Source organism: Plecotus auritus, assembly GCF_963455305.1.
Source record: "Plecotus auritus genome assembly, chromosome: X".
In the NCBI taxonomy this organism is placed as follows: Eukaryota; Metazoa; Chordata; class Mammalia; order Chiroptera; family Vespertilionidae; genus Plecotus; species Plecotus auritus.
Window position 1 is genome coordinate 13,835,688 of NC_137784.1, and position 18,502 is coordinate 13,854,189.

The following is an 18,502-nucleotide window of genomic DNA, read 5'->3' on the forward strand; positions in this document are numbered from 1 at the left end:
TTTACCCTGAGGGGCAGCATGCACTTTCCCTTCAGCCAGCCTTGTCCTCGGCCCCATTTGTGATTATCATGTTTAACAAATGTGGCTTCTCCTGCCAGAAGAGGGCCTGGGCTGGTCTGTTAGCCCACCCCCACGCCCCGAGCTAGAATAAGGCTTGTTCCAGTAGCTGGGCCTGCAGGTCATTTATAGCATTCACTTGATTCCAGTTCTTTTCCTTGGCTGTGCTTTTTACTGTAACATATAGTCCCAAACTTTCAATTTCAGGGATAAAAATATTCCATTTTTCTTTTGTGTTTATGTACCCTGGAATGCCTGTGCTCAAGGGAAATGTTAATCCCTATCAGGGTATAATCTCATGCTACCTACATTTTTAACTCTAGAAAATGCCCCAGAATTGAATAAAGCTTTGCTGTGGTACCCATAGGAGCAGACATCCCCTGTGAAGAAGAGGAAGAGTTCTGTTGATCATAGGCACTTGTTTTTCACATCCCAAAGTCTCTCTTCTTACACTCATCCCCAAGCTCCATAAAAGCTAGAAATAGGAATTTGGCAATAATTGTTCAGGATTTCAAATGCCTACGGATCTTAAAACCTTGGATTATTTGTTCAGTTGCTGAATAGTTCTTACATGTATACTCACACTGTCTTGTACTTTCGTTGTAAAAAAATTTAATCTTTATTGTTGAAAGTATTACATAGGTCCTCCTTTTTCCCCCATTAACCCTTTCCAGCCCTCTGCCTTACCCCTCCCCCAGGTTCTCATCACCCCATTGTCTGTGTCCACGGGCCATGCATATATGCATACAGGTTCATTGGTTGATCTCTTCCCACTCACCCTTTGCATTCATTTGTCAGATATTTCATGAGAGCCTGGTATAAATAGTTGCATTTCAATACCTCTACATCTCAGTCTCATGAAATGGCAGCTGGGGCCTAACTTTGAAATGTGTGAAAGCTTGACAATCATTAACTCTCAACTAGCCATGTTACCCAGTGGAAATGGATGTATTCCTTGGTGATAGAAGTGGTCTGTTATTTCTGTAGAGACTGATCTGAGGCTCCTTTCCACAGATGAGTTGCGCCAGTCCTTATGTGGAAGCAAAACACAGCCGCCTCTCCTCCACAGAGACCTCTCAGTCTCAGTCCTCTCATGAGGAGTTTCGTCAGGAAGTGACTGGGAGCAGTGCGGTGTCCCCCATTCGCAAGACAGCGAGCCAGCGCCGCTCCTGGCAGGATTTAATTGAGACGCCCCTGACAAGCTCAGGATTACACTATCTTCAGACTCTGCCTCTGGAGGATTCTGTCTTCTCTGACTCCGCGGCCCTGTCCCCAGAGCACAGGCGGCAGTCCACCCTTCCAACTCAGAAATGCCACCTGCAGGATCACTATGGGCCGTATCCCTTAGCCGAGAGCGAGAGGATGCAAGTGTTAAATGGAAATGGGGGCAAGCCTCGAAGTTTTACTCTGCCTCGAGATAGCGGGTTCAACCACTGCTGTCTGAATGCGCCGGTTAGTGCCTGTGACCCGCAGGATGACGTGCAACCCACAGAGGTGGAGGAAGAGGAGGAGGAGGAGGAGGAAGGGGAGGCAGCAGGGGAAAACATAGGAGACAAAAGTAAGTATGTTGATGGAGATTGTTAGCCTGTATACACAGAGTCCTAACCTTTTCAAACTTCTTATTTTAAGAAAATAGAATTCTGTTGCCCTTTTTTCTTAAAATAATGGTCTTGCTACATAGGAAGTTAGGTATCCCGTGGTGTCCTACTTTCAGCATTTTAGTAGCTTGTGGGGAAAAGATGAGTGATGAAACTTATATCCCAGGATACCCATAGCTAGAGCAAATAACTTTTTACTCCAATTATCTATGGCCTTTTAAAGTCAATGGTATTCTTTTTTTTGTATTTTTTATTTTTTTTCCATTTTTTATTAAGGTATTACATGTGTACATATCTTCCCATTGCCCCCGCACCCCACTCCCATACATGCCCTCACCCCCCAGTGTCTTGCGTCCATTGGTTATGCTTATATGCATGCATACAAGTCCTTCGGTTGATCTCTTATCTCTCCCACCTCTCCCTAACATTCCCACTATAATTTGACAGTCTGTTTGATGCTTTACTGCCTCTGTATCTATCTTTTTGTTCATCAGTTTATAATGTTCTTTATTATCCACAAATGAGTGAGATCATGTGGTATTTTTCATTCATTGACTGGCTTATTTCACTTAGCATAATGCTCTCCAGTTCCATCCAGGTTGCTGCAAATGGTAAGAATTCCTTCTTTTTTATGGCAGCATAGTATTCCATTGTGTAGATGTACCATAGTTTTCTGATCCAGTCATCTGCTGACGGGCACCTAAGCTGTTTCCAAATCTTAGCTATTGTACATTGTGCTGCTATGAACATAGGGGTGCATATATCCTTTCTGATTGGTGTTTCTAGTTTCTTAGGATATATTCCTAGGAGTGGGATTACTGGGTCAAATGGGAGTTCCATTTTTAGTTTTTTGAGGAAACTCCATACTGTTCTCCACAGTGGCTGCACCAGTCTGCATTCCCACCAGCAGTGCACGAGGGTTCCTTTTTCTCCACATCCTCGCCAGTACATGTCGTTTGTTGATTTGTTGATGATAGCCATTCTGACAGGTGTGAGAGGGTACCACATTGTCGTTTTGATTTGCATCTCTCAGATAATTAGTGACTTTGAGCATGTTTTCATCTGTCTCTTGGCCTTCCTTCTGTCCTTTCGAAAAGATTCTATTTAGGTCCGTTGCCCATTTTTTTATTGGATCATTTATCTTCCTTTTATTAAGTTGTATAAGTTGCCTGTAGATGTTGGAGATTAAACCTTTAACAGGGATGACATACAGTGGGCTTTCTTGTTGTTTTGTTGATGGTTTCTTTTGCTGTGCAAAAGCTTTTTATGTTGATGTAGTCCCATTTGTTTATTTTCTCTTTGGCTTCCATTGCCCTAAGAGCAGTATCAGTGAAGAAGTTCTTTTGGCATATGTCTGAGATTTTGCTGCCTGTGGATTTCTCTAGTACAGTGGTCGGCAAACTCATTAGTCAACAGAGCCAAATATCAACAGTACAACGATTGAAATTTCTTTTGAGAGCCAAATTTTTTAAACTTAAACTTCTTCTAATGCCACTTCTTCAAAATACACTCGCCCAGGCCTGGTATTTTGTGGAAGAGCCACACTAAAGGGGCCAAAGAGCTGCATGTGGCTTGCGAGCAGCAGTTTGCTGACCATGGCTCTAGTATTTTTATGGTTTCCCGTCTTATGTTTAAGTCCTGTATCCATTTTGAGTTTATTTTTGTGTATGGTGTAAGTTGGTGGTCTAGTTTCATTTTTTTGCATGTATCTGTCCAATTTTCCCAATACCATTTATTGAAGAGACTGTCTTGACTCCGTTGTATGTTCATGCCTCCTTTGTCAAATATTAATTGAGCTTAGTGGTTTGGGTCGATATCTGGATTCTCTATTCTATTCTATTCCATTGGTCTATATGTCTGTTCTTATGCCAGTACCAGGCTGTTTTGAGAACAGTGGCTTTGTAATACAGCTTGAAATCTGGTATTGAGATCCCACCTACTTTATTCTTCATTCTCAGGAATGCTGTATATTCAGGGTCTTTTTTTGTTCCAGATGAATTTTTGGAGAATTCTTTCTAGGTCTGTGAAATATACTGTTGGTATTTTAATGGGGAGTGCATTGAATCTATAGATTGCTTTGGGTAGTATGGACATTTTGATGATGTCGATTCTACCAATCCATGAACATGGTATGTTCTTCCATCTGTTTACGTCTTCCTCTATCTATTTTTTCAGTGTCCTGTAGTTTTCCGTGTATAGGTCTTTTACATCCTTAGTAAAGTTTATTGCTAGGTATCTTAATTTTTTTGGTGTGATGGTAAATAGGATTTCTTTTTTAGTCTCTCTTTCTGTAAGTTCACTATTGGTGTACAGAAATACCATAGATTTCTTGGCATTAATTTTGTATCCTGCTACATTGCCAAATTCATTTATTAAGTCTTTTAGTTTTTTGATGGAGTCTTTTGGGTTTTTTATGTACAATATCATGTCATCTGCAAATAAGGACAGCTTTACTTCTTCTTTTCCAACTTTGATGTCTTTTATTTCTTCTTCTTGTCTAACTGCAATGGCTAGTACTTCCAGTACTATGTCAAACAGGAGTGGTGAGAGTGGGCATCCCTGTCTTGTTACTGTTCTTAGGGGAAATGGTTTTATTTTTTTCCCATTGAGTATGATGTTAGCTGTGGGTTTATCATATATAGCTTTTATTATGTTGAGGTATGATCCTTCTATTCCCACCTTGTTGAGAGTTTTTATCAAGAAAGGTTGTTGGATTTTGTCAAATGCTTTTTTCTGCATCAATTGATATGACTATGTGATTTTCATCTCTCAATTTGTTTATGTGATGTTATCACGTTTATTGATTTGCTGATATTGTATCATCCTTGCATTGCTGGGATAAATCCTCCTTGGTCATGGTGTATGATCTTTTGGATGTACTGCTGGATCCAATTTGTTAGAATTTTGTTGAGAATTTTGGCATCTATGTTCATGAGGGATATTGGCCTATAATTCTCTTTCATTGTGTTGTCTTTATCTGGTTTTGGTATTAGTGTGATGCTGGCTTCATAGAAGGAGCTTGGAAGTGTTCCTTCCTCTTGAATTTTTTGGAATAGTCTGAGGAGGATAGATTTTAGTTCTTCCTTTAATGTTTTTGTAAAACTTTCCTGTGAAGCCGTCTGGCCCCGGGCTTTTGTTTGCTGGAAGCTTTTTGATGACTGGATCAATTTCTTCCATAGTTATTGGCCTATTGAGCTGTTTAGATTCTTCCTGATTGAGCTTTGGAAGGTTATATTTTTCTAGGAATATGTCCATTTCCTCCAGGTTGTCCAGTTTGTTGGAGTAGAGTTGTTCATAGTATTTTTTAACAATCCTTTGTATTTCGGTGGGGGTCTGTTGTTATTTCACCTCTTTCATTTCTGATTTTGTTTATTTGGGTCCTCTCTCTTTGCTTCTTGGTGAGCCTGGCTAGTTCATCAATCTTGTTTATCCTTTCAAAGAACCAGCTCTTGGTTTTGTTGATCTTTTGTATTGTTTCTTTGGTCTCTATGTTGTTTATCTCCACTCTGATCTTTATTATTTCCTTCCTTCTGCTTACAGTGGGCTTTTCTTGTTGCTCTCTTTCTTACTCTTTGAGTGTAGGGTTAGGTAATTTATTACCATTGTTTCTTGTTTTTTGCAGTAGGCTTGTAGAGCTATGAACTTCCCTCTCACGACTGCTTTCGCTGTGTCCCATAGATTTTGGATTGTTGTGTTTTCATTGTCATTTGTTGCCATGATGTTTTTTATTTCTTCCTTGATCTCTCTGGTAACCCAGTCATGGTTTAATAGCATGCTGTTTAGTCTCCATGTATTTGATATTTTTGGATTGTTTTTATTGTAGTTGATTTCCAGTTTTATGCCACTGTGATGTGAGAAGATGCTTGATATGATTTCTATCTTCTTGAATTTGAAGAGACTTTGCCTATGACCCAACATATGGTCTATCTTTGAAAATGACCCATGTGCACTTGAGAAGAATTTATATTCTGTGGCTTTGGGGTGAAATGTTCTGAAGATGTCAATTAATTCCATCTGGTCTAGTGAGTCATTTAGGATTCATGTTTCTTTGCTGATTTTTTGTTTAGAGAATTTGTCCAATGGTTATAGTGGGGTATTAAAGTCTCCTACTATGATTGTATTGCTGTCAATCTCTCCATTGATATCCTCCAGGAATTTTTTGATGTATTTGGGTGCTCCTATATTGGGTGTGTATATGTTTACCAGAGTTATTTCTTCTTGTTAGATTGTTCCCTTTAGTATTATGAAGTGGCCTTCCTTATCTTGTTATGTTCTTCACTTTGAGATCTAATTTGTCAGATATAGGTATTGCTACCCCAACTTTTTTTTCATTTCCATTCGCCTGAAAAACCTTTTTCCATCCCTTCACCCTCAGTCTGTGTGCGTCTTTTTTTCTGAGGTAGGTTTCTTGTAGACAGCAGATATATGGGTCATGTTTTCTTATCCAATCCGTTACCCTATGTCTTTTGATTGGGGCATTTAATCTATTTACATTTTAAGTTATTATTGATAGGTACTTACTTGTCACCATTTTTATTCTTTACCCCTGTGTTCCTTCTTCGCTTCCTATTTCTTTTTTTTTAAAGCAGACCCTTTAGCATTTCTTGCATTGATGCTTTGGTGGTAATAAATTCCCTTAGTCCTTTTTTGTCTGTGAAGCTCCTGATTTCACCTTCAATTTTGATTGATAGCCTTGCTGGGTACGATATTCTTGGATTCAGACCCTTCCTTTGCATGACTTTGTATATTTCATTCCATTCCCTTTAGGCCTGATGTGTTTCTGTTGAGAAATCAGTCGCTAGTCTGATGGGGGTTCTTTTGTAGGTAACTTTCTGTCTCTCTCTGGCTGCGTTTAAGATTCTTACTTTGTCGTTGGTGTTTGCCAGTTTAATTATAATGTGCCTTGGCGTCAGTCTTTTGGGGTTTATTTTGCTTGGGACTCTGTGAGCTTCTTGGATTTGTGTGGGTTTTTTCTTCTCTATATCAGGGAAGTTTTCTGTCATTATTTCTTCAAACAGGTTTTCTATTCCTTGCTCTGTTTCCTCTCCTCCTGGAACTCCTATTATGCGGATGTTGTTTTGTTTTGTGTTGTCCCAAAGTTCCCTTAGGCTCTCCTCCTGCTTTTTAATTTTTTTTTCTAGAAGCTGCTCTACTTGGGTATTTTTTCCTACCTTGTCTTCTAGCTCACTGATGCAGTCCACTGCTTCTTCTAGTCTACTCTTGATGCTTTCTATTGAGTTCTTTACAGCAGTGATGTCATTTTTCATTTCTTCTTGGTTCTTCTTCATTTCCTCTTGGTTCTTACTCATATTGTCGAATTTGTCTTCCATTCTTTTCAGCCACCTTATGACCATTTCTCTGAATTCTTTCTCTGACAGGTTGCTTGCCTCCGTTTCATTTACTTCCTTTTCTGGTGATGCCTGCTTTTCTTTCATATGCGGGCTGTTTTTTTGTCTCCACATGGTCTCTCTTCTCCGGGTGTCTGGTTATGTAGTTCTCTCTCTCCTTATCCCAGGCGAAATCTGTTCTTTCCGTGGTGGAGTGTAGAGCTCCTCTGAATCTGCGTGTTTGCGCCAACTGGGGACCGGTGTTCTCCAATGGTATTCATTTCTTTATCTTCCTCTGCTTAGCCAGTTCTTCTCACTTGCATGAATCATCCTTTGGTCCACAGTTTTTTCCCCCCCTAAGTTTGTGTTAAGAAACTATAAATGCTTCAAGGAGGGTGTTCACAGAACCTTGGTTGAAAGAGTAAGTGAACACATAGACACACAACTTGAAAATCCAAGATTTTCCAAGAAAAATAATTTCAATAGTGTTTCTATCAACTTAGCCAAATTTATGTCTAGAAACCAATTTGCCAAAAGCATCCATTTACTTTCTTAATATGGATGTTGATTACAAATTTCAATTTATATGAATCAACTCTTAAGAGAGACAAGTCAATTAAGTTACCCTCTGTCTTGTTGGAATTAAGAATATGTTTACTTGTTAGCAAGTTCTTTATCCACCATGTAATACCAAGCATCTTTTTATAATTAATGTGATACACCAGTTCAGAAACCTAGGCAAGTTTAAGGAAACAGCTATAACTCAGTTATTTAAAAACAAAATCTAGGACTGGCTATAAATCTCGAATATTAAATACCCCCCCCAAAAAATATAGAAGAAATAGTATAAAACTGTTTACATCATTTTATTCAAAATGAAGTCTAGGCCAGTTAGTGCATATAACCTGAGCCATTTTTGCTAAAACCACAGTTACTAATTTGGTTCTACTAGGGCCGTGGTCGGCAAACTGTGGCTCAGGAGCCACATGTGGCTCTTTGGCCCCTTGAGTGTGGCTCTTCCACAAAATACCACGGCCTGGGTGAGTCTATTTTGAAGAAGTGGCGTTAAAAGAAGTTTAAGTTTAAAAAATTTGGCTCTCAAAAGAAATTTCAATCGTTGTACTGTTGATATTTGGCTCTGTTGACTAATGAGTTTGCCGACCACTGAACTAGGGCATGAGACTACTCTTTTTAAAGGATGCAAACAGACTTCATCCTTCAGCCCATTTCATGAGTACATGAGACGTTGACTACAGGATATATTTGTGTAAGTTCTTCATCACAACTGAAAATAACTAAAAGCTCACAGGTTAACAGCAGGCCAAGAGTCTCATTTCAAATGAGGGCCCTTTGGCAATTATTAACAAGAAAATAGAGTGAACTTCCTTTTATGGTATGGTTCTTTATTGCATTATTTAGTAGAAATTATGACTTATACCATCTAATATGAGTTTCTTATAATAAAGTGCATGTGTTAAACCAGTTTTCATGTAGAGTATATCTCCATCAGGAACATTACAAAATGTATACGGTTGGTGCAAGAAAGGTAATTACCATCAATTACCTGCCAAGCCCTGGCAACATTAACATTTACTAGAGATCATGGAAGAGATTGTAGCAGAAATGTCTAGGAACTATGGTAGGCCTCTGTAGGAGTCCTGGCAAACATGATAAAACATTTTTAATAAGATAATTATCAGAATTTAACTAAAGGTGAGTTAGAAACTTCCTATCAGCTGTCATCCAGGTACTACACAACTGCTATAACTGTCAGGTTTGTTCAGTACTACTAGCACAAAGCGCATGTGCTAGGATCTGAAAGCCCGGCCCTTGTGCTCACCCTTCCTTCAGGCCTCAGTAGCCCACAGAGCATCTCTAGGTACATGGATTTTGATTTTTTTCTCCTAGTGTCTCTTTTTTTTTTCTTTTGCTGTTTTGTTGATTTGATTTATTTTAGCCATATAGACACACTCTTAAGTCAGGGGGTTTTTCCTTCAGGTTCCCAAATAACTCAAGTGGGCAGTTATTCGGTACTACTTTCCATCTTTTTCAGTGGACTCTCCCTTTGTGGAATAATTGTGATGACACAGAACAGCCCTAGGAAGTGTGTCAGGAAATTTGGTATTGCACATTTAGACTTTTTGTTTCAATATTGTGGGGCAGTTCATGCCATTTCAGTCAGTCCTGCTTCTCTAAAGGTGGCCGTGTACTATCTCTCACAGCCCCATTTCTTTCTGGGTATTTTTCCATAGACCTTGCCACTTGATGTCCCAGTGTCCTTCAAACTATCCTCAACAGAGCAGTGCTTTTCATGGTTGCCTAGAAAAATGCTTATTTAATGGAATATATATTCGCCTTCCTAATGATGTTTTTTCTGCATTACTGTTTCTAATATTTTGGAGTGTACAATTTGATGAACCCTTCATTTGGGAAACATCAGCTCTAAAATATGTGTTTTCAAAAGAATCTCTGAGGTCTAGTTATGGGTTGTTGTGTTCATGACTGCCCTGGGCTGGCCATTAGGAGTAAATATTCCATGCTGCTTATTCAAATCAAGTTGCTTGGCGTTATGTCAACAGAGTAAAAATTATACCAGGAAAGAAGCCGTGACCATTCCATCAGCCTCAGATGTATGGCATGCCCTCCAATACGGAGCACTCACTATGCCACCGCACGGGTCAGCAGGCAACCGTTCTTATTAGAATCAAAGTCCGACAGCTGTGTGTTACTAACCGTCCTGCTCCAGGTCAGCATTCGGTTTGACCTACTAAAGTGAATCTGCACTAATCAAGTACTGACCTGCAGAGGAAATAAGTTTCACGTCTCCAGTTCCAAACATTTTTCTCGGTTTATCAAGAAATTAAAAAATAAGAAGTGTCAGGAGATGGGCAGACGGAGTAATGGGGGCTAAAACATAAAAATACAGTCTCTCTTCTTCTGCTTTAATGGTGAAGAATTGTCATCAACCAAATCCCTTTCTTATCACTTATATTTAACTCTATATATTATTATATAGTGTTTAGGAGTTTACAAAGCAATCTAAGAAGGAAGCTATACCTAAATCTGTGGCTTAGATTATTTTTTCAGTTTCCTTATAGATGTTCAATTTGGACCTGCTTATGAAGTGTAAATTTAGCATTCTTTAGAACAGACTTCAATCTGTGTTCTCATGATTGAACTGCCTTTTGTCTTATTTTAAAATTCAGTTATTTAACTGTCATACTGATTTTTCTCAGGCTGAACTCATTTTAGTCTAAGATGAATGGTACTAAAAGTACACAGATGAGACCTGTCTTGTTTTCCTTTGACTGAAAAGTCAGCTTGCATATTAATTATCCTGACCTACTTCACTGGCATTTGGAAGAAGACAAGTAATTTCCTATTATCCCAATTAACAGTTCTGAAACTTACTGAGGTACGGGACTTATAATACTTCAGTTAAGTTAAATTATAAATTGTGTCAACCTATGCAAGTTTTAAGGAGTGTAAATCACAAAAGTGGGGGACAAAATATAAACATTTTTTTTCATTCTGAAATCATCTGTCATAACACGAAAGTACTGTTTTGCTTAATGCAGCTTGAAGTCTGCTGGAATGGTTTTCTTTCCTTTGCCATGCTAGGCAATTTAGATGAGGTTTCCAAAAACTTTATCCCTTGATCCTGCTGATTTCCCTCCTGGCCATCATAAGAGTATTCCGTACATTCTCGGTGCCTCCGTATACTTGATGGAGTTTATAATATGCTCTTTTTTATTACCTTGGATATAACCTACCAGTATTCTCACTTAATTTACACATTTTTTTAGCGTGGTTGTAGAAATCTAAAGCAAAACCTAGGGAGCTTGGATGGGGAGGAAGAGGGTGGATAAAATCCATTACCTGGTAGCTATAATATATCTCAGGTTATCTGGTCAGGATGTTTATTGATGCTTTCAAATTTAGATTTGCAGAGAAATGTATTTTAAAGTTATTTTTTTTAATCTAACATCCTTTGCACACCATTGGTAACATAAGAGCTGCACAAAAGATGCAGCTCAGTGGCCTAATATCTTAAATTATCTAGGCTGAGAAGCTGGATAATGACTACCAATTTAGTGCAGAAAAAGATAGATTAATCCTCTTCAATCATTTTAAAGGGTCCTAGAGTAATTTCCTAAAGAGTCTCTAAAAGCCATGAATTTTATTTTTGAGAACATTCAGGTAGGAAGTGTGTGGGCAAGGGGAAGATATTTCTAAAGTATGAAATTTTGTTAAAGGGAAAAGGGAGCAAGTTGAAAATAAAGAAAAATGTTGCAGTACTTTTTATGGTCTTATTTATTGTCAAGATAAATTATGAACAAGCACAAAGAATTTAGAAGAGTATAATCAACAACATCTTAAATTATAGTTTGGCTTTAAATGGAACAGGTGAAAAGATATATAAGCATTGGGAATAAAAAAGCATTCATAAAGTTAGAGAAAGAATAGCAGAGAACCTTAAATACGCCACTTTTGTGAAATTTAAGGCCATCGTTCTTGGCTTGTTACATATATAAAGAACACAGAAAAATCTAGAAAGTAGTAAACAAATATTCTCTTAATACCACATTGACTGATTTTGAAAAAAGACTGTTAGGAAGACATAAAACACTAAAGATCAGATATAGAGTCTCCATTCTAGCCATAATTCTGATATTGGTTATAGGTTGGATTTTTAACCTCACCTCCCTCATTTTTTGGGTTGAATTATAAGGAAACGTTATCATGTTTACTTATAGGAAATTCAAAGGTGGGTTTGTTCTGGAGTGAATTGCATAGCTCTGCAGTGTTAGGACTCTCAGTTAACTTTTCTGTAATGCCAACAGCTCCAAGCATCACTTCTTATAAGATAGAATCCAAACAGCCAAAGATCAGGCCCTATCTTTAGTCCTTTTTATAAGATCAAGGAAAACATCCTAGATCCTTCAGGGAGATTTAGCTCCAAATTTCATTGGCCAAGGTTGCACCACATGCCCATGCTTAAATGGAAAGGGAAATGAAATGATTTTGAATAGTTTAGAATAACCTTGATTTGTTTTTAAGATGATAAAGAAAAGATATGTACCAAACTGCTTATCTACATGAGACTCTCTCCTGTTATATATGTTATAGCCTCAAATGATTTGTTCAAACAGTGTTTCACTCTTTGAAAACTACATATATATATATATATATATATATATATATATATATATATATACACACACACACACACACACACACACACACACACACACACACACAACACATACCCTAGACCACATCACATCATTTAAGTCTTGGCAGTAACAAAATGCTAGATATCTAAAAGGGGATAAATATGAGATAACTGAACATATATCTAGTTAGATATAATTACTGTTGAATTTTGAAATGAATAAGCATGTTTTCCTATAAGCACTAAGTGATCAGAATGTAGAATACAGTCTGCGGAGATATTCCTCAGTTCAAATTCTTGTTTTGTCACTCTACCTCTAGACCTCAATGTCTTCATTGTTAAATCGTGTGGTGCCAGTACTTATGAGGTTGTATGAGGATTTAATGAGGTAATGCCAGAAAACAGTTTCCATACCTGACACACTGTAAGTCTGTCCAATAAATGTTTTATCATTATGTAACTTATGTAGATTTTATGCAGATTTGAATTTATGCAAATAGGGCAATTATAATACTTAAGTAGTGAATTGGTCCTGACAAACCTCACTAAATAACATTTACCTGACTATATGACCTAACTTTGTTCACCTCCAGCTATTGAATTGAACCAAATGAAATGTTTTTGTAGATCAAAATGATGAAATATCAGCAATTTTGTATGTTCCAACATAATATATTAGCTTTGTTTTAGGAGCTCAAATAAAAATGTCCCTCATTTCACATTCTTATCACTCACTACTCCTTTCCCTTTTGACATTTGACATTTGGGAAGTCAAAAGGAACCTTATATTACAAATAGCACTAACCTTATCATATATATTTATTGAAATATGTATTTATAGGTTTTTCCATTCAGGTCTCAGTTCAAATATTTTCCCCTCAGAGAGTCCCACCCTGACAACCCAGTCTGACGCAGATTCTCCCTCCCCCACCACTACCACCACCATCACTATCCATTCTCTGGTATGTTACTCTGGTATGTTTTATATTCTTCCCAGTTTTATCACTCTGAGTATAATATCAAATGTTGTCTACTGATTTACTTTCCATCTCTACCCACCAGAATATAAGTTTTTTTAAAAAGCAGGGATTTTATTCCTATCACATACACCTGGTGCCTAAGAGAGTATATGGCCCCTAGTAGGCCAGGCACTGTTGGATGAATAAATGAGTAGGTGAATGAGTGAGTGAGCGAATGAATAAATAGTGGCTAGCCCAGCCTTGGGCAAACTGCGGCCCGCGGGCCGGATCCAGCTGTTCTATCCGGTTCCCTTGCACTCCCCTCCGCTCCTTTACTTTAAATTTATATTAGTTCACACAAACACTCCATCCATGCTTTTGTTCCGGCCCTCCGGTCCAGTTTAAGAACCCATTGTGGCCCTCGAATCAAAAAGTTTGCCCACCCCTGGCCCCCTTTGCCACCAGTTGTTTTCTATTTTATTAATTAGATAATAGTTAAAGCTAGTTATGGTTTTATCTATTGTGTGACAAAAAATGGGAACCAAAACACTGCAAAATTCTTTGGGGTATTTTGTGAAGGGAAGGACAGGACTGCATGGGCTCAGCATACCCTCTTCATATTGGGAACCACAAAGCTGGGATGCTAATAACTGGAACTACTTGCTGCTCTTTGTATTATGGCTCATTTATAGTCACCTCCTGTATTGTTGAAAGCCTTCTTTTCCTGCCTATTTCACTCCCATTTGAAAAAATGAAGGCCACAAGAATATAGCATGTGAGATAACCAGTTCATTGTTAGAAACCATGTCTTCCAGCAAACCTAGGAAGTTGTTTTTCCTGTCAAAATCTGTAGCCTGTGGCCTGGCCATTGTGGCCCAGTGGTTGAGTGGTCGACCCATGAACCAGTAGGTCACGTTTCGATTCCCGGTCAGGGTACATGCCTGGGTTGTGGGCTCGATACCCAGTAGGGGGCATGCAGGAGGCAGCTGGTATATGATTCACTCTCATCGTTGATGTTTCCATCTCTCTTTCCCTTTCCCTTCCTCTCTCTGAAATCAATAAAAACATATTTTTTAAAAATCTGCAGCTTGTGGAAGGAAGGCTGCCTCCATTGGAAATCACCCATCATCTAGCTTCATTCTGAGATGTTTGTAAAACATGTTGAAATTGCAACCTGTACTTTAGTGAATAACAAATAACCCTGCATCAGCCAGGAAAATAATCTCAGGAATGTTAATAAGTAATGGAGCCAGATTTAAAGGCAAAAGAATATATTCTTGATGCTACAGAGTTGCATAGCAGAAGATGTGGCCAGATAAGAACTAAAGCTTGCATTAAAGAATGACAACCCCTCACTAGTACAGAAAGACAAGTTATGACTTATAATTTGTCTTACCAAGAAAGATGATGGGGTTCCGCTACACTATTACTTGTTACTGTTTTCACACATCAAAAACGCAAACCAATTTTCTTCAGATTATTAATAACATATTGTCAGTTTCCCAGTGGAGCACTTCCTAGCTTATTTCATGAGAACCTGTCCTAAATTCTGTCTCCTTTTACACTGGGCACCCTTGCCAGAGAAAGTTGAAGGTCACAAATGTCTTATTTTTCCCCTCTACATATTAAATTCACCTCCTGTGTTTACCAACTGCCAGAAGATGATAGGTTAAGACATAATAGGATTGTATCATAAAACATACCTTGGACATTTTTAATTTCCCTATATGTTTTTCTTTTGTTGTTTAATTGAAAAGTATTAAATTACTTACTGCTAAACAACCAAATAAATGAATGAATACATAAATAAAACAATGATGAACATAAAAAGCAACCTTCTCTCCTTCTTACTCTCCAGAGATAATTTTTGTTAAAAGTTCAGGTTTTAAAACTTAATTCTTGTATGAATTTCTTTTCCTCATACACCCTTTTCCTATAACTCAATATAAGTAGAAAGGTATGGTATGGTTTAGTTGGTTTTCAGTTAGAGCTTTACCTCTGCCGTATTTTTTATGTGACCTTAGTTTACAATACAAGCAACAGTCTTGTGAGGTAACTCACATGTCACCTCAGAACCCAGCATATATCACCCTAGCAAATGCAGCAAGTTACCTGCTGCTCTTTTGAAAAATGGAGCAAGGAGAAATGTAAAAAGAAATGACAAAGGATGTGCGTGCACAGTTACACAACATACACACACACACACACACTCACTCATCAAAAGCTCCTTGCCTACCTGCCTCATGCCTTGGTGTCACATGGATTTGGGCCAGCCTTCTTTATGGAGGTCTTCCAAAAATGCCGGCTTATCCCAAAGCTCTGTGGTGAGAACAGCTAAGCCAGAGCCAAAAAGCATAGCAAGTCGAACTTTCAAAATCAAGAATGAAGAATTTAGGGATGAGTTTCAGAACCACTGTGTCTGGTGGTCAGAGTTTACCTGTGGCTTTTGAATTCAAGTTACAGAATGCTAAACCTTTACTAAACCATCTCCCTTACTTACATTTTGCAGTGTTCTCACATGTTCCATTCTCCTGGCCCCTCAGATGTTCCTATCTTTAGCGATAGTTTCTCATCTTAGCTCTAATATTTGCTCTTTATAGCTCAATTTATTATACTCTGAAATTTTTCCTTTAATGGAAAAATACTCTCAGTAATATGTTATCCAATAAGGAGAAAATGCCCATTGCTATATATTTTAAGTGCAGAAGTGACAGTTGCTCATAAAAAGAATTTTAATATTTAAACCTCATTACATAAATTAATATTTCTTGATGATCAAAAACATGCTTCCTGATTTTATAGTACAACTAATATTGAATTTGATTATCAGAAAAAAGCTATTAACATTAGCAAAGTGTCAAATCGGGAAAATTGTACTGTATTTTGAATATCTATTTTAGGGACATTTTAACCTTAACATATTTTTTTCACATTGTTAATCCCTAGTCTTCCATGATTTTGAATCTGAAGTTTTATTCATTTTGATAAATTCACTTTAATAAATCATTCATACAGTACATTGACTTAATGTCTAAGATCTATTCATTTAAGACCTCCAAATTTTTTCATCTATTATCTTATTGATTCCTTTAGCTACAATTATGTCCTTAAATTGTTGTAGTTGGACTAATTTAGAGTCTATTCTGTAACTTATGAATTGTATATTTTAAAGCAATCATTCACTTTAGGATTCATAGGGAGAGAAAGGAGTTTATATCTTCAATATGACTAAACTCAAACTTTATACCTTTACCTCCAAGCATCTTAGCTGCTTTCTCCTTGTTCTTTAACAATGCCAGCACACAAGGTTTTTCATGCCTTTTCTAAAAAGAACAGGGAGGAAGAACAGCTTGGAATCAGTGTGGCTTTCATACAGACCTTCTGCCAATCCTGACAGCGATAAGCCCCACCTCTCACACAGGGGTCCTCAAACTAGGGCCCGCGGGCCACATGTGGCCCGCCGAGGACATTTATTCGGCCCGCCGGGTGCCGCTGCCTGTCCTGCTTAGCAGCCGACTCGTCCTGGGCCCGCAGTGTGCATAGGAATTTGTTCATAGTTTTTTTTTTTTAAACTATAGTCCGGCCCTCCAACGGTCTGAGGGACAGTGAACTGGCCCCCTGGTTAAAAAGTTTGAGGACCCCTGCATCTTTTTACACCCTGCGTAGTTGCTGGGCAGCCATTTTTAAATTTAGCATCCCGGGTTCTAAGTCTCACAATGATCTTTTATTAACCTAACTAGAAGGATTGTGCCTCAGCACTGGAGATAGGAAAGGTGTGAAAGATGTTTACCATTCCAAAAATAATTCTGTACAAATGCCAAAATATCTTTGCTAAATAACTAATCAAAAGTTAGCTTTAGACCTAACTGATTTTGTTCAGTGGGTAGACCCTGAAAGTTCCCAGGTTCAATTCATGTCAAGGGCCTGTACCTCGGTTGGCCAGAGGCAGCCAATCCATGTGTCTCTCTCTGTCTCTCTCCATCCCTTCCACTCTCTCTAAAAATCAATGGAAAAATATCCTCAGGTGAGGATTAACAACAACAAAAAGTTAGCCTTAACTTTGAATGCTTCTTTAAATATATAATACCTTTTTTCCTTTGTGTTACTACAAGTGGTTTCTCTCTGATAAGTACTATAGAACCCATTTTAAATTATTTAAATTAAGGTAAAGAATTCATTTAGCTGACAAATTATTTTTTATTAGAGTAGGCATGTAACATGTGCCATGCTGTATGTAAATGTGCATAATAATTAGCCATCTCACAGTTGAACTTAGATTTTTAAATATTCACCCTCTCACCTAAGACAGAAATACCTTTTATATATTTGAAAAATTATTGAGATTCTGCTTGAATATTTTATGGACTCAGAGCTTACTGCCCACATAGACAGGGCATTCCATGTTGGACAGCTCTAGTTTAAAAGTTCTTCCTTATATTGTTACAAAAGCTGACTTCTTATAAATTTTCTAATTATGCATCTTGACATTGGGAATTAGAAAAATACAGAGTGATTATTTGAAAGTCTGGCATGTAGAAAAGGGATAAGGGTACTCTTTGAAGTTCCAGAGATTGTAATAGGTAGAAGGTAGAGGGAAGCTGATTTTAAACGGATATGAGGGAAAATATTCCAATGATTGCATTTGCCCCCAAGTGGAATAAATGACCTTGTCAGTTTAGTGGACTCCCTGTTACTCAGTATTTAAGAAGGGGCTGACTGGTCCACAGCCTACATATCTGACATCCTCAGGAGCAGCTGGAGGCTTTTCTAAGGGCACATCTTCGACTTATGCTAACCATGCTTTCACCAAGTGTCTCCCCCAGAAGACAACATAGTTCTGCTCTACACTGTTTCCCCAGGATCTGGTACAGTGCCTGACATGTAGTAGGACCTTGATCAATATGAATCGAAGGAAGGAAGGAAGGAAGGAAGGAAGGAAGGAAGGAAGGAAGGAAGGAAGGAAGGAAGGAAGGAAGATACTGAGAAAAAAATGTATGCACACACACACATCTTGAGCCCATGCATGATTGCAATAAAATGTAATTATATCCTAATAAAAATATAATTAATCAGATTTTTAAAAAAAGAAGGGACTGAAACCAGCTACCAGTCAGGGTTTCCCAAGCTAGCAGAAAAGTCGCACTTGATGGCTTCTTGTAACTCTAAGGTTTTATTGTTCTCTTCAATATACTGACCTCACCTTTGGTCTCACCATAGTGCCCTGCACATTGTACATGTCTAAAACTATACAATGGAATTGTGTTATCAAACAATTTGTGCTGTCCCATTTCTGAGCTAGATGCATATAATCACCTTAACTTTAAATCTCTGACGTGAATTCTAGATAATTCACTATTCTGGTTACCCTCGTCTGTACATCTTGTT

At 38.0% G+C, this 18,502-nt stretch overlaps 1 protein-coding gene across 8 annotated transcripts in view; it reads left to right on the top strand.

The window, feature by feature from the left end:
* The window catches only part of CNKSR2 (connector enhancer of kinase suppressor of Ras 2), a 271,774-nt gene that overhangs the window by 217,691 nt on the left and 35,581 nt on the right, over positions 1-18,502 (top strand). For all 8 annotated transcript variants that reach the window (XM_080653010.1, XM_080653014.1, XM_080653011.1 and 5 more), the window contains one exon: positions 1,072-1,615. In XM_080653010.1, coding sequence (XP_080509136.1) covers positions 1,072-1,615 — 544 coding nt within the window. The remainder of the gene's footprint in view (positions 1-1,071; positions 1,616-18,502) is intronic.